Here is a 17,083-nt window from a genome sequence, read left to right as displayed (position 1 = left end):
TGCACTGTTTTGTAATTTTGTAAAATCTTAATTCAAAATTAAAGTTGAAATTTAGTCAATTGTACATGTTAATAGTTGCAGTGTGCAATTATCCTATAGAAGAATTTATCAGGTTAATAAAATTCAAATATTCAAATATATTAAAACATTTAATATAAAACTGTGAAAAACAAAAAATATTAGGACTTTAAAACAACTCAAGAAATCTTTTTTTTTATAATATTAGATTGCCAATGAGACAACTCTACACAAGGGACCGAAATGACACAGACATTAACAATTATAGGTACCGTACAACAATTTTCCGTTTTTTATTAATAAATTAGTTTTTCTGCCAGGAAATTAAACATTAAATTCACTCTAGATCTGTGGTTAAACTTTTTAAGATTTAAATAACTTTCTTAAACTATACTGGAATTGTACCAAATTTAAACTTAAGCTTATTTTTTATCAAAAGATGGAAGTAAGATTTGTAAAAAAATTCCATTCTTATTTTACATTTATATATATAAATAGACTTAGTTTTTCTTCCAGTTAACATTACATACAATTTCAATGTCAATGCAGTTTTTAAAAAAATATAAGATTCATAAACTATCCTGGATTTTTACCAAGTTTGGACAGAAGCTTCTAACACTCCTAAGACAGTATTGAGAGGAATATTTTTATTGAATTTTCTCCTCATTTTTGTTGAGTGTGCAATTACATTGTATCAGCAAAAGTAGGCAAGACCAATACATTTTTTTTTTTGGATTTTTTAACAGTGAATTATATCTAGGACAGGAAACACATTTTTCACTTCGCATAAAAAGTTATAAAAAAATTTGTTTATAATATATATATTCTTGCTCAAATACAAATCATTTATGAAATCCTGAAATCAGGATTCATGTTCTCACAAATCACAAGAACTGATACAATTTAAATTTAATGGTGTCAATTATATAATAACATACATGTACATGTAAAATAAGTCTGGTACAATATACATGTCGGGATTGGTGAGACACAGGTTAATAATCTGCTTTCTACAATGACTGTCCATTACCCTCACCACAAAACATTAAAAAGTAGAGAAAATGAAGTCGGCATTGTTATGGAAACACAAGCAACCAATTCAGAACACAAATCCCTATTGGATGAAGCTTTTCAGTCTATGACTATTGGTGCAGGTTTGTCCTTTTTAAAGCTTACAATACATAAAATAATCTAGAACCCATGAGACAATTAAGTCAGGGATATAACTCTATCTTACATGTGTTATTACAGATACTTTCAAGAGTTGTCTACTCTTTAATCCTTAATTTTTTCTTAATCTGTAATACCATATGTTTGTTATATATCTTTATCTATTTGATTATACACAAAGTCAGAAGTAATATAAATAGAACTTGTATACATTTTAACAAAACTTATGATGTATATTCTCCTTTTGATATCACATTTCTTTGATTTTCTAGTCCACAAATGTATACATGTACATGGTATTGTTTTTCTTTAATAAACCTAAAACTACTTGCCAATGGGGTGTCTACTTAAAAGGTTAATATATGATTATGATCTCTGACAAAAATTACACATCTGCTTTTGGTATAAATAGAAAATAGGGGTCAAACTGCAGTTAATGAAAATTCATTATAAATGAGTAGCCAATTTTTAACAATCCATTATTTTCCACTTTGAACTGAGTTGACAGTATCTTACAATAAATAACTTGGGTAAAGCGCTTGATTTAGCTCTATTTATCTTATCTATCTAGACACTGATAGATAGAATTTCAAGTATACTTGGTAATTTCTTAACTCACTTTGATAGATCCTTATACTCAATACATTACTGACTTCTGTTTTGACCACTGTTATTTCATACATACATGTATGTTGAACAAAGGGTTGTCGGTTTGATATTTGGTACTGGTTTTTTAAGAGGAAAATGAGAACACAGGGACAGACACTGGGTTAAAGCTTTCGACCGACACCTGCTGGCAAAAAAAGGGTCAGGCAGGTCTTATGATAGTTTATCAGGTATGTGATGTTCAGGTGGATTGTTAGTATATATTGCCTCAGGAAGAATTTTCTAATACTTTGCCAAAAGGAAGATTTTACTGTGCTTTTTTCAAGAACATGAAATGCTATTTCTAAACATGAGAAGATAGGTCTTAAGTTATGCTACAAGAAAATAGAAATTAAAAAATTGTGTCACCGAACATGTTTTCTTTCTACAATTTAACAGGAGTTCACATGCCGAAATGTCTTACATATTTTAAATATAGTTGACCTTTTGTATATATTATCTAAGAAACAAACTACACCATGAAAATGAGGTCATGTTCAGATAAAAATTGGCACATTACAATTATTCCATACACCAAATATAGTTGACCTATCGATACAGTATTAAAACAATAGATCAAAACACAAAAACTTAACTATAACAAATGAACCATGAAAATGAGGTCAAGGTTCAGATGACACCTGACCTGTCAGACTGACACATATACCTTACAATCATTCCATAATACAGTAGACCTATTGCATACAGTATTAAAAAAAAGATAAAAAATGAAAATTTCAATTTCTACTTAGAAAATATAAGCGTTATCTCCACTTAAATGGTCAAATTGAAAAATTTATTTAAAGAATACAGACAACAACATCGTATCATTGTATTTTGTTTTTGCAGTCATATAAAAAAAAGGCTCACACATAGATTGCAAATCTGTCTCAAAATTTGCAAATTTAGGCAAAGAACAAACCAGTAAATGTACTGCTATTGTATAACACAAGATAGGTATACAGTGAATCTACCTTAAGTTTTGAATATAAGTCAATAAAATAATTCACATGGGACAGCTTGATAGTACTGCTGATGTCATCATACCCTGAACATTTGGAATTATTATTCCATTCGTTGCAAAGGATGTCGCATTTGTAAAAATGCACAGAAAAAAGGAATTCCAGTCCCTAAACATAAATGTGCGAAAAACTGGACAGGATCTGCCAAAGGCATGGAACCAGATATGGTTGTTGAAATGATAAAAGATTTGGACAACAGAGGTGTTAAAATGAGAGAATTAGCTGGTGATGACGGTTCAACTGGTTACAATAGAGCAGCGAAACTACTGCCACATTCTAATATACTCAAGAGTAGTGACAGATATCATGTAATGGTAAATGCTAGTAAAAAATTGTACTCCATTAAACTGAAGCATAAGGAACTATCAGCCATGGTTTTCAACAGTTTACTGAAGAACTATTCCTTCATGCTGTCACAGAACTAAGGGAATTCTGAAGGAATTGAAAATGGTGTCCGATGATAATGATAATCCGGCTGGCCACGTTATTACCGGTGACCTCAACATTGTTAATAACGCTTCCCTACGAAATGTGTTATCGAAAGGTCCAAAATATCGTGAGCCGAAATCCATCAATTGGAAATATAACTTTAAAATTTTGATGGATTCAGTCGAGGATTATGCCAGGCAATGGGCTAAGCGTGAGAAAGAAGACGTAGACACTCTTTCCGAATTGATTAAGGCAGTGAGGTCGTTGATACAAATCAGAATTAAGAAACTGAATGGGTCTATCAATGCCCATGCTGCGTCAATCTTTAAAGATCCTAATGTTGCAAAACACTTAACCTACCTTCATGACAAATATGTTGTTGTCCCCGCAGATAAAGCCCCAAACAACATCGTTTTTGTGTATAAAACTCATTACATTAACTGATTGATAAACGAATTAGGTATTGACAATTCACTTGGAAACCCAACATATACCCTCACGACACTTACCAAAGAGGAAATCATAGGTCTGTTCTAAGTTTCTTTGGAATTTTAACCAAAGATGATGAACTGGATCTTCCATCACTGTATTGGATACCTAAACTGCATATTCTAATGCAATTATTTTGTATCAATGGTTCTGATTTGATGACAGATAGCGTAAAATTCTCTATCTCCTTGTCTGTAACTAAGGAAGCCGACATTTTGAATTGCTGAATGTATTGACATGTAATTTCTACAATAATAAGCCAAAAAACTCACATGTTGCACCTAAAAATCTTCTCTTTATCAAATTTTATTACATTCTGAAGCGGCACAGAAGCCAGAAAACGCCCGGTGTTTAAGTTTAACGCCGGAAGCATACCTATGACGTCACCTAGTGTAGGGAACAAAGAAAATAACATCTTTTCGCGGATTTTTCTTTAATGAAGATTTTACACTGAAATAATGATTGAAATTTAATTATGAACTTGTTTTGCATTAGAATAGAGATAACTGTATTGCATTAGAAGCTTTGCGGTAAACTAAATTTGCGACAGTAAAACTACCGATAGACGTCCTTAAAGCTTCAAATACAATACAGTTATCTCTTAAATATATTGTTATCAAAAGCACCAGGATTATAATTTAGTACGCCAGACGCGCGTTTCGTCTACATAAAACTCATCAGTGACGCTCATATCAAAATAGTTATAAAGCCAAACAAGTACAAAGTTGAAGAGCATTGAGGATCCAAAATTCCAAAAAGTTGTGCCAAATACGGCTAAGGTAATCTATTTCTGGGACATGAAAATCATTAGTTTTTCGAAAAATTCAAAGTTTTGTAAACAGGAAATTTATGAAAATGACCACATAATTAATATTCATGGCAACACCGAAGTGCTGACTACTGGGCTGTCCATAAGTGTCCTTATAAACAACTGTATATGTCTGGGTATTCCGAGTGTTCCACGAAACCTCTTTCTAAATTATTAACATCTATTTCATCAGCAATCAAAGACGAGCTTCAAAGTTATTGTGAAACTGCCTATTCTAGAGGTGGTGTCAATCAGATGTGGATACTTAAAAACTCCAAAGATCTTTTAGAGTACATACAATCTAACTCTCTTTCATCTTATAATAGTATTAAAACATTTGACTTTACTTCACTTTATACAAGTATTCCACATTCCAAGCTAAAAGACAAATTGAAAGAGTCGGTATTGCTTTGTTTCATAAAAAACAATGGCAAACGAAGATACAAGTATCTTGTCTTAGGAAGGAATAAATCCTACTTTGTAAAGGATCACCCTGCTTCAAACAAAAAATTCTCTGAAACTCACATTATCAAGATGCTTGATTTCTTGATTGACAACATATTTGTTACGTTCGGAGGACGTGTTTTTCAACAGACTATCGGCATTCCAATGGGAACGAATTGTGCCCCTCTTCTTGCCGACTTGTTTCTTTATTATTATGAGGCTGACTTCATACAGGAACTTCTTAGGAAGAAAGATAAGAAGTTAGCAATAATCTTTAACTCTACTTTCCGCTATATAGATGATGTTCTGTCACTAAATAATTCAAAATTTGGTGACTATGTCGAACGCAGATATCCCATTGAACTAGAGATAAAGGATACAACAGATACAGTTAAGTCGGCCGCATATCTTGACTTACATCTAGAAATTGACAATGAGGGTCGATTGAAAACAAAACTTTACGACAAAAGAAATGAATTCAGCTTTCCAATTGTGAACTTTCCTTTTCTCAGTAGCAACATTCCAGCAGCACCTGCATACGGTGTATATTTCTCCCAATTGATACGATATTCCCGTGCTTGCATTTACTATCATGATTTTCTTGATAGAGGGTTGTTGCTCACAAGGAAGCTATTAAATCAAAAGTTCCAAATGGTGAATTGAAATCATCTCTTCGTAAATTTTACGGACGCCATCACGTTATGAAATAACCGTTTCACAAATGATATCGGATATGTCGTAACTACAATCCCCTTCCCTGTCGTAAATTTGACTACCGAATAAGACTATTTACCAGTTTTGCAATCTCATAAGCAACACGACGGTTGCCACATGTTGAGCAGGATCTGCTTACCCTTCCGGAGCACCTGAGATCGCCCTAGTTTTTGTAGGGGTTCGTGTTGTTAGTTTTCTATGTTTTGTCATGTGTACTATTGTTTGTCTGTTTGTCCTTTTCACTTTTAGCCATGGCGTTGTCAGTTTATTTTCGATTATGAGTTTGACTGTCCCTCTGGTATCTTTCGTCCCTCTTTTATCTCGTATGCAAAACTCCTAGGTTATGAATGTAAGTTCATGTTTATAAGTTTTGAACACTATATATTTATGTGAATTGTGTCAGTTGAGAAATCAAAATTTCATATTCTTTTTATGAATGTAATTCCCTTATATGACAAATTCGTTTCTGTTGAATATTCATGTGCACAACTTAAAACTGAAGGACGAATCATGTGTTGTACTAACACCATCCACACGACTGGTACCACGTGTGAATCAGAAAAAGCTTACCTTCCCGAGATCCTGAGTTCGCCACTGGTTTTTTGGTATATCTCATATTGGTCAGTCTGTAGTTTTAGTAGTGTATTGTTGACTTTTTCTTGTTTTCGTATTTTTTTTGTCTGTTTTTTTTTTAATTGGAAGAGGGGGGATTGCCAGGTTACCTTCGGTTTACATTCGGTTGGAGTCTTAAGGTGGTACCCAACACTTTCACTAAAATAAATTTGGCTCGTATAATTTTCATAAAATTTTGACAAGGTATTTACTTTTACCCTTTAACAAAAATATAAAATTTTCAAAAATGTTGAACCAACCATTTATCAGAAAAATAACACAGGTTATATAGCAGTTTGACAAACACCAAATTTGATCACTGAGAAGCTTAATATTCCCTTTACAACACAACGTAATTAAACGTTTAGCTGACTTTACAGAGTTATTTCCCTGTAGTGTTAGGTACCACCTTAAATGTCACATTTATATCTTCCACCTTTTACAACGGTCAGAAATTTGTCAGATATATGAGACAGCAACCTCATGACGTTATAAAAATAACTATCCCGAGACAGAAGTTAATTTTACATTTTGAGACAAACAAACAAAAAGGAACTGAAATAAAATATACAATACAGTTTGATACATAATGTAACATTGTAATTTATAAAATGTAAAGACAACACTTTTGTATTAAGTGTAAAAATAACTTCTGAATTTTGATTTTTAAATCTAAAGCACCGGAAGTGTTCAATTGTTGTACATTGTGCTTTAAAAATGCAGTTCTTTATTCACAACAGAAGAATTCAACATCATTTAGTGCGGTATCGTCGACAAACATTCCTTGTTTAGCCTGTATTTTAGTCTTTACACCACATATGGCACTGTTCGCTGGACAAGCTTCACTCCATTCACCGTACGAACCATATGGGCCATGCCCAGGAGAAACGCTCAAGTCAAATTCAAAATATTCATCTTTGAAATATCTGCATCTGAATCTGACGTAGTTGGCACCTGTACTTCCTTTGTAAGCCTACAAAAAAAATGTTATGAGTACTTTCCACTAAGAGTGAATTTGCTGTTTGGCAAATGCAACCTGTTGTCATTAACCATTAATCAAAAGACAGGCGAAAGATACCAGAAGAACAGTCAAGCTTATAAATCGAAATAAACTGACAACGGGATGACTAAAAATGAAAAAGTCAAACAGACAAATAATAGTAAACAAGAAACTGCAAAGAAAAATAAAGACTGAGTAACACGAACCCAAACAAAAATAAAAAAAAGAAGATGTGGTCTGATGTCCAAAGAGACAAGTTGAACTCTCCACAAGAGACCAAAATGACACATGAATTAACAACTATAGGATAGGATAACGTATGGCTTTCACTGGAGGTGATCTCATGTGCTTTGGAAGGGTAAAAAAGATCCTGCTCCACACGTGACAGCCGTCGTCTTGTTAAAAGGTAATATAATTGGCAGTGTCATCCACGTTTATATAGTTTCGGAAAATTAAAAAAAATATATTTCAGAACTTGAGATATAGTTTGTGATTCGTTCAATTAGGTATAATACAAAGGGTTTAATCAGTGTAAAAGAAACAGAAGATATAAGTGAAACAAAATACTATGAACCCTAGAGAATATGCAAACATCTAAGGTGAAATTTACACGAAGTTACAAATCTAGTTTAAGCATTATAAATAGTTCTTTGAAATATTTCATCTATATTGTCGATTTTTAGAAAAATTAAACTCAAACTATCTTGCTAACAGTGTTCGATAATTTTCAAACTTAACTATAGTACTGCACTCAAACAATAAACTTCAAATATAAACGTTCGAATCCATGAATAGTTATTTCAATGTCCGCCTGTATGATGGTGAAGCGCGAGAAAAGGGAAAAAAATGAACAATATCATATGACACATGCACACATTTGAATTTAAAAAGATGTGGTATGATTCCAATTGAACAAATTTCCACCAGAAACCAATTAACATCACATCACTTAGCTTAGAATTTCCAAATTTGAGTTCAATGTATATTTTATATTGCAAAATATTTTTTCTGAAAGTTCGTCCATACAGACTTTGTGTAATGGACTTTAATTACACTTACAAAGGAGAATCCAACAAATTAAACAGTGTTTAATTTATCCAGCATTTTTAGTATTATATCATTCAGAAGGAAATCTGTTAAGATTTGCAATAGCTTAAAACTAGTAAATATTTGTTACATCTTTGGATCTAATCAACTTACATCGTACTGATCTACTTGAAGAGAAAATGCGGTAAGAAATGTCTTTGCTGGACAAAGTGCTTCCATAGTCCACTTTCCCCATTGCTGCTGATAAGAACTGGCCGTATCGCCACAACGTTCACCACTTCTACTTCCACATATAATTTCTATGGCATTCAATTCTGTCCTATCTGCATGTAGTCCTTTGATCTGTCAGTGAAATGCATATATTAAATGAAAAAAATACTTCGTACTATTTTGGCCTTTTACATGTTTAGATGCGTGCGTCACTGATGAGTCTTTTGTAGATGAAACAAGCGTCTGTGCGAATATATCAAATTTTAATCACGGTATATATGATGAGTGTATTTACAAACTATATTCTGTTTGAATTGTTTTACACTGGTCATTTAAGGGCCCTAAATAGCTTATTGGTACGAGACGAGATTCATAACTGATTCATCTCTGACCTACAATTATTACTTTTTGTACATTTGGAATATGATGGAGAGTTTTCACATATCTTTTCATTAATATTTTTATGATCTTCTGATTCGAATAACTGAGAAACATTCGTAGCTTGGGAAACTTGTTATTAGTTGCTGTTTTTGTAACATTTCTTCTTTCCGCTGAAGGTGGACTTTACTTGATGTAGCGTTAACTTCAAATGAGGTTACTACGCTTTACTATTGTTGTTATAATGTCGTGGTTGTGCTTTTAGTTTTCTGTCAATTTTTTCTATATTGAATAACCTCTTTTATTCATGAAAAATTTTCGAATCTGTGTACGTCACTTTGCACTTGGTATGTACCAATAAGATAGTAATATTTTTGTGCTGTTCATGTTGATATATGGTGGGTATTTTACTTTCGGTTTTTTTGTAATAATTGTAGATTGTCAATGAATCAATTTGAACAAATGTGAAAAATACATTAACACAAATCGTTCATCAACTTCGTGTATGTTCGTGTAATTATTTTAAAGAAATCCCATGCATCAATGTGAAAAATAGCTTTTGACTTTGGTATTGAACACGACATGTCATTTATAATAAATCACAACAGTTTTCAACAAGAAGATTCTAAAAGTTGATATTTTTACCCATAATGACTGTTTATTTTGCTCAAAGATGAGTCTTATATGACTTTCATAAACATGTAAGTGAGATGTTTAGTTAGTACATACTTATCTCGTTGGCAAAACTTTAAGGTTATGAATGTAGGAATGTTCAGAAACTTTCAACACTATATATTTATGTGAATTATGTCGGTCGAGAAATTAAAATTTCATATACTTTTTTTGCATGTAATTCCCTTATACGACAAATCCGTTTCTGTTGAATATTCATGTGTACAACTTACAACTTAAGGACGAATCACGTGTTGTACTAACACTATCAACACGACTTGTACCACTTGTTAATCAGAAACATCTTACCTTCCCGAGCTCATGAGTTCGACACTGTTTTTGGTATATTTCATGTTTGCCAATCTGTAGTTTTTTTGTAGTGTATTGTTGACTTTTTTCTTCTTTTCGTCGGGTTTTTTTGGTCTGTTTTTATACCCCCGCTTTAAAAAAAGGGGGGTATACTGTTTTACCTCTGTCTGTCCTTCCGTTAGTCCGTCAGTCCGTCCTTCCGTCAGTCCGTCAGTCCGTCAGTCAGTCGCGCCGTCCCATGAATATTTTTCGTCGCATTTTTCTCAGGAACTACAATACAAGGATTTCTGAAATTTGGTTTCAGGATTTATATAAGTCAGCTATACCGTGTGATGCGTTTTCAGATTCATCACTCGACAACTTCCTGTTTACCGAACACTTGCATATTTTTACACTATTAATATTATCCACTTGCGGCGGGGGTATCATCAGTGAGCAGAAGCTCGCAGTTTCACTTGTTTTTATTGTGGAGGGGGGGAACTATTGCATTGTGGGTATACGTTCGGTTTACCTCCGGTTGGAGTCTTAAATTTTACTTTTGTATCTTCCACCTTTTTTCATGGTCAGACTTTTGTCAGCTATATGAGACAGCAATCTCATGACATTATAAAAACTAACTATCTTATGTATCCCGAGATACATATGGTTTACTGTATGCATTTAGATTGATCATTGATTGTCTCGCTGTATTATAAATCCATTTATGGCCTGGTACTGTTTTCCACTCTTTGGTCGGATTGCTGTCTCTTTGACACATTCACTATTTCTATTCTCAATTTTATTTTTTATGTATTGCTATACTGACAGGACACTTTATTAAATACATGATTTGATTGGTTTTGGCATGCCTAACGTTTAAAGATAAATCTTAAATGCATATTAAAGACGAAATAAGAAAACAAATGAATAATTAATGTGTAAGTTGTGTATGTTGTGAAAGTTGTGTAAGTGATAACGACGGGGATAAAAGGATCGAAATGGTTTAGAAAAAATAAAATTAGATAAACTGTGCTGCGAGGACTGGAAGATAGCTGCAATAGGAAAACAGAAATCATCAAATAGATAAAACAAATTATCAACTGTCAGAAGAATCATCAACGATCAACTTTGCATTTTGTAGCTTGAATGTGTATATCATCGTGACTTGAAACAAGCAAGCAATAAATAAACTCATCATAGATACCAGGACTAAATTTAGTACGCAAGACGCGCGTTTCGTCTAAATACAAAAAACTCACCAGTGACGCTCATATCCAAAAAAGTTAAGACCAAATAAAGAACGAACTAAAATAATCTTTGACTGCTTTAATAAATATTTAAACCAGAGTATATTGTAGGATATTTTAAATACAACGCTCCACCAAAGAGAAATTGACATAGAAGCAACAATAGGACACCGTAGGGAAAACAGTACTAAACGTTTAAAAGCTTTTTTTCAAGATACATGGTTTCAAACCAGATATATTTTTAATTATACATGTTTTTATCTAACAATTCCATGGATATGATTTCGTGTAGAAATATGCATTACTAGAAACACAAATGCATAATGCATTTGAATTTAATCGTTAATCAAATAACCATCATAGTTAATACTTCGTAAATTCTCACATTAAGAAGTGTTATCATAACAGTGCTGTCGGTGGATGCCCAAATGGCTTTCTCAGGGTCTCCACTGCTGCCGTCCAGAACAGTTCTTCGCCAACACCAACAGGATATTTCAGACTTGATGCACTGTCTAGAAGTGCTCTGAGTTGATTGGTCATATGTTTAGAGTCAATATCTTTAAGCATAATCAATAAAAATACATCCCTTCCCTGTCTGCGCCTCCGCTCTTGAACGACATCAACCTCCCATTGACACCATTCACTTTTTGCAAAATCATTTGATAAAATAACAACCACTTTCCATGATTTCTCTAGATAGTTATTGATATTTGCAGTAATTGATTCCCCGATTTCAAAATCTCTATGATGAATGCAAAGTTTCATTCCTTCATCTTGTTCTAGTTTCTTTAGAAATTTTTGGTGAACCCATTGGCGATCAGCATCACAATACACAACAAATGCATGATATTCGAAATTATCTGCATCCTGCAAGGGGAGATAACCTTTTCTTCTGTTGTAATTGATTCTCCATAGGTATAAATAGTTTTTAATGTTTGTTTGACATTTTATTATTATCGCAAATATGACAGCTAATACCGTTGCTGACAATAACAAGATAATCACCGTGGTATAAATAGGATTCCATGGAGGACAATCCTTAGAAGAGTTAACATACTTTTGAAATAAGGTTCCATCAAGCGCGGGTGGTGCCCTACATTTATATAGCGTTGGATAACTGAGAAGCTTCACTTTAGTTGATTTAATCCATTCTGTAAACCATAGTTGATCACACGTGCATACAACAGAATTATAGCTCAAATCCAGAACTTTTAGTGATTTGAGTACGTCTGCAGGGAAAGTTTTTTTGTTTATAATTTTGATGAAATTATCTTTCAGATTGAGATTTCTAAGAGACGTCATATTCCGAAATATGTCACTACCGTCATTCCAATCTGACAACCTGTTTGAACTTAGGGTCAATGTCTCGAGTGATTTTAAGTACGGGAAGACATTTTTTGGAAGAATAAAAAGACTTGTGGAGGATATTATTAAATTTTTCAGCCTTACCAAAGGTGAAAATATTTGTTGCATCTTTGTTTCGTTTTTAGGCAAAAAATTATGGTCTAAGTTTAGGAAACTTAGATTTGGTGACAAGGAAAAAATAGTCTTTGGATTAAGTTCCTCTCGATCAAAATGGAAATTTGCAACGTCCATATACAGATGTGAAAGAGATGAACTATTGAACGCATAATCGTCGATCTTTTGCAAAGGGAACCCTATTTTCGAGATTTGTAAAGAATACAAAACTGGAAGGGATGCGAATATATTTGACCGAATTCTCTTCATTGGTATTCTATTGAGTATAAGCTTTTTCAAATTTGGCAAACATTGAAAAGCTTTTATTCTTATATCTCCAATATTATTATCGCTTAAATCTAAAACTTCCAATTTTCGTACTAAACTGACATCACGGTTATCCTTCCTACACCATTCCGGAACCTTTGGGAGAAGATTTTCATTCAAACGAAAGTCTATTAGATCCTTTGGAATGCCTTTTAAATCAATTTGTTCAATTTCATTTTTACTCAAAAACAGTTTTCCCAATTTTTTTAATGGTGAAAATGTCGTAAAATTTAGTTTGGAAAAACTGTTACCTCCAATTTGAACATTTCGTATTTGACTGTATGAAAAACTAGAAAACATGTCGATTGGAAGAACAAGCCAGTTATTATGTTGAAAATACAAAGATCGGAGATTTGTTGTTTTCATTTTCCCAACGGACACCTTTATTACATCAACATCTAAATGTGTTTCTTGAAAAATACGCAAACTGTCCAGAAATTTCAAATTAACAAACGCATATTCATGAATGAATGAAATTAGATTGTTATTTAATTTTAAATCTTTCAATTTAATGCCAGTCAAATTCTGGAATCCATTTTCACCGATATGAGTCAAATTTGTTCCGCTCATTATTACAGAAATTATAGCGTCTGGAAATTGTGGAATATAATGTAAATCTCGTCCAGTGCAGATAGCTTGGCGTTTCTTTGCAGGCATAATTGTGCATTTACAATTTTTATGGCATTCCTTCTGCGCTACATGACTTTTGATCATATATAGGAAACCAAACGTCAGCACAAATATGATGTATGTTCTCATTTTAAAAATAACCTATAATAAAGAGGACCAATGATAAATGTCATTTCACAAGATTAGAAGATTTAGCCGCTTATATATGAAAAAATATAACATCTGGTAAACATAAATGAAACGCGCATCAGAGCACAATATCACAAAACCAGACTTCATAATAACAAATGGAAACTTAGAAGAGTGTTAAATAAAAAAAAGATATTTCATCGCAAAATGGGAAATTTGATAAGTGAAAACAAACAATAGCTTACCAATTGCAAATTAGGCAGACATTAGCTAAAAGATAAAATAAAAAAGGGCAACTTTGCTTTTAATAGCAATTTAGACTATAACAAGAAATAACAATATATAATACAATACACAACACTTCCCAAGATATTTTGTTATGGAATCATTGTACAAAACTAAATACTGTGATAATAGATAACATAGCATTATTATCAAAATATATCAAATACATAATATAACCAGACAGTACTTTGATAATGCTGAATAAAAAATCTACTGCGTTTATATGGTCTTAAGTTATAGATTCTAAGTTCTAAAGTTGTGTGTCTTTTAGTTTTCTTAACAGTGTTCCCTTAATTTGTCGTCGTGCTATTATATATTTTGGACACTGCGGTGAGGTGCTGACGAAAGCCTTTATAGTGTTGTTTTCATTCTATGGGCCCTTATTTTTATATTGACTAAACACTTACTTCATCGAGAAAGTTTACATCATATATACTTTGTTCTATCTACTTCAAAAACATATAATTCAGCGTCTTTCTCCATAAACTAGACAATCTTTTTTGTTGGCGTCGTTGTTGGATTTCTTTGAATAATTTTTTAATGTTTAAGTTGTTTGTATTGCATGTTTGTGTTACACGTTGACACAGTTTTGGTTTCTGGGCCTGAATTGTTGTCATAATAGGCTATCATATCTGTTTGTGTTGCTCTGTGCCGAGTTAGGAATATTATTTTGAACGTATTCCGTTATATATGAAGTTTGATTTTTTTGTAGTGTCCATTGACATCTTTTTAATTTTACTTTGTGAAGTATGGTATTTTAGTTGTACCTTTTAACTGAACGTATTTGGCTGAATGGTATCAATTGTATGTTTCCAATAATGATAAAACTCTTTTTTTGTATTGTTAAGAAGAAATCAGTCACAGTTTATTTTTTTCCGATCCCTGTTATGACTTCTTGAATTTTATTTCTCATACTAATGCCTTCAAAAAATTAGACTCTAAATAATAATCTGTTGGTCGACTTACACTGTAGTAATTAAGATTTGAAACTATTACATATATTTGAAACTTTGTGAGAAATCACGTACGCAGAACCAATAATAAATTTAAAGAGTACATACCTTGTTCAATATATGGTTCCAAACTGGTCGGAAAACTCAATTTAAATGGGTCAATTTATTGCATACTTAGTGAATTGCCTAGTGTAACATGTGTAAAGATACGACAAATTAACCTTATAAATAATTGCGGTTGAATCTTTTCGATCTTTTTACTGCTATTGTAGTTTAAATCTAAATCTTCCTTGTCGAGTTTAAAGGTATTGGCAACAATATGTAGATTTGTAATACCATAATACTACAATTTCCTCATTATAAATACTTTCAAAAAGGAAACAATTCAGTTATACTCTTTAAAACATCGTAATAATAAAAATTACACTAAATTAAAAAGTGCGTGGTATTGGGTTTTTTATTTTGTATTACACATTGTCACATATTTATATTTCATCACCGGATATTCAATTTGTTGATAAGTATTAGTTATTTTTTATGGCCTTGATTTTAAAAAACTTGATGCTCGTGACAAATCTTTGATACTTCCTTGTTTTCTTAATTATTTGAAAAATAATGGAAGGAAAATTCCAAAAAAATATGTTGTAATGTTACATTTCTGTCTCAGGTAAGGCTGAAGAATGGCGCCTGTAGAAACGTTCAAACCCGCTGTATTTTTCTGCTCCTGCTCTACCTCAGGAACCTGTTGCTCAGTGGTTGTATTTGTTAGATGTAAGACAAGACTCCGTGTTGAAGACCGACTTTTGACCTATAATTGTAAACTGTGTTATACATTGTGACCTGGATGGAGAGTTGTCTCATGGATGATATACCAACTATTATTCACATTGTCACATATACCTGTTAGTATTATGTCTGATTTGTTTTGCTCATGTCAATATAACATGTATAACGTATGTATGAATAACTGTCATACAAGTCAGATGTTTAGCTACATTACTTGCAACGATTAGTGTTACTCTTTGTCGGAAAACTAACTGATTGGTGATTGACCAAGTTCTTGACTAGTTCTTGACTAGTTTTTGAATGATCGCCTCGGTAACTAATAAAATAAAGCTTATTTGACTTATCTGACAGATTCTATTTGACAATTAACGTGACAACCGTCAGCGATCGATCAGTCACTTTATTATATATACAGATCAATAGTTTATTTTAAATGGAAATAGATGAGAACATCTGTGTTTTCAATGCAAATAACATATACGAGTTATTGCAAACATGTCTTCTTTGTTTTTAAAATAAGTGTATCATTCTTGCAATCAGTTATTTCAAATGAATTTGGAAGTGCACATGTTGATATGAAATAAGAATTAGACCCCGTTTACACTAGCAACAAATTTGAATCGATCTTTATTTGAATCGATCTTCAAAAAGGCCAGTTCGAGTTTACATTGCACAAGAACACTACCACATAAAAAGAACTGTTCTGATCGTTATTTTCCTATCTAAATATACGAAGCACCTGAAAAAAGATCGATCGCGGTCAATCTAAGCGTTTACACAAAAAAGAATCGATTCAAATAAGATCGATCTTATTTAGATTCACGCAATTATATGTATTTCCTATCTAAACGATGTCGTTAACCTAACACAATGCATACGCATTAACTGCACAGAGAATCTACAAACCGAATAAGCGCTTATTACAACATTTAAATTAAAAGCAACACAAAATTTTGATAGAAGTGTCAAAATGACATGATAATGCAAATTAATAAAGGCAACAGTAGTATACCGCTGTTCAAAAAATTAAACACTCGAAAAGAAAAGAAAGTATATGTGAATCTTGACTAACGTATATGTGAATCTTGACTAACGTATATGTGAATCTTGACTAACGTATATGTGAATCTTGACTAACGTATATGTGAATCTTGACTAACGAGTTCGAATATTTTCAAAAGTGGTCAAGATAAGCCATGTCTTTAAATGTAACGGAAGTATTAACAACTGTCATATAAGTTGGAAGTTTAGCTTTATTACTTTTTCATCAATCATTTTCTACGTAAATTTCCTTTACAAAGTAAAAGGTAAGTTGTCTTCCG

General features: G+C 32.4%; 1 protein-coding gene across 1 annotated transcript; it reads right to left on the bottom strand.

Moving 5' to 3' along the window:
- Window positions 1–11,484: 11,484 nt before the first annotated feature.
- Window positions 11,485–15,273, bottom strand: LOC143051283 (toll-like receptor 2). The gene is made up of 2 exons (XM_076224236.1): window positions 15,084–15,273; window positions 11,485–13,749 (listed from the first exon to the last, which is right to left on the bottom strand). Exon 2 carries the CDS (start codon window positions 13,735–13,737, stop codon window positions 11,593–11,595), a length of 2,145 nt encoding a protein of 714 aa, XP_076080351.1. The 5' UTR covers window positions 13,738–13,749; window positions 15,084–15,273; the 3' UTR covers window positions 11,485–11,592.
- Window positions 15,274–17,083: the final 1,810 nt, after the last annotated feature.

Source organism: Mytilus galloprovincialis, chromosome 11 (genome assembly GCF_965363235.1).
Source record: "Mytilus galloprovincialis chromosome 11, xbMytGall1.hap1.1, whole genome shotgun sequence".
Taxonomy (NCBI): domain Eukaryota; kingdom Metazoa; phylum Mollusca; class Bivalvia; order Mytilida; family Mytilidae; genus Mytilus; species Mytilus galloprovincialis.
The sequence above is the reverse complement of the archived record's forward strand: the minus strand, read 5'-3'. Positions and strand labels throughout refer to the sequence as shown.

Coding starts and splice junctions, on each gene's coding strand:
- LOC143051283 (XM_076224236.1), bottom strand. CDS start 13,737: ATGAGAACATACATCATATTTGTGCTGACGTTTGGTTTCCTATATATG.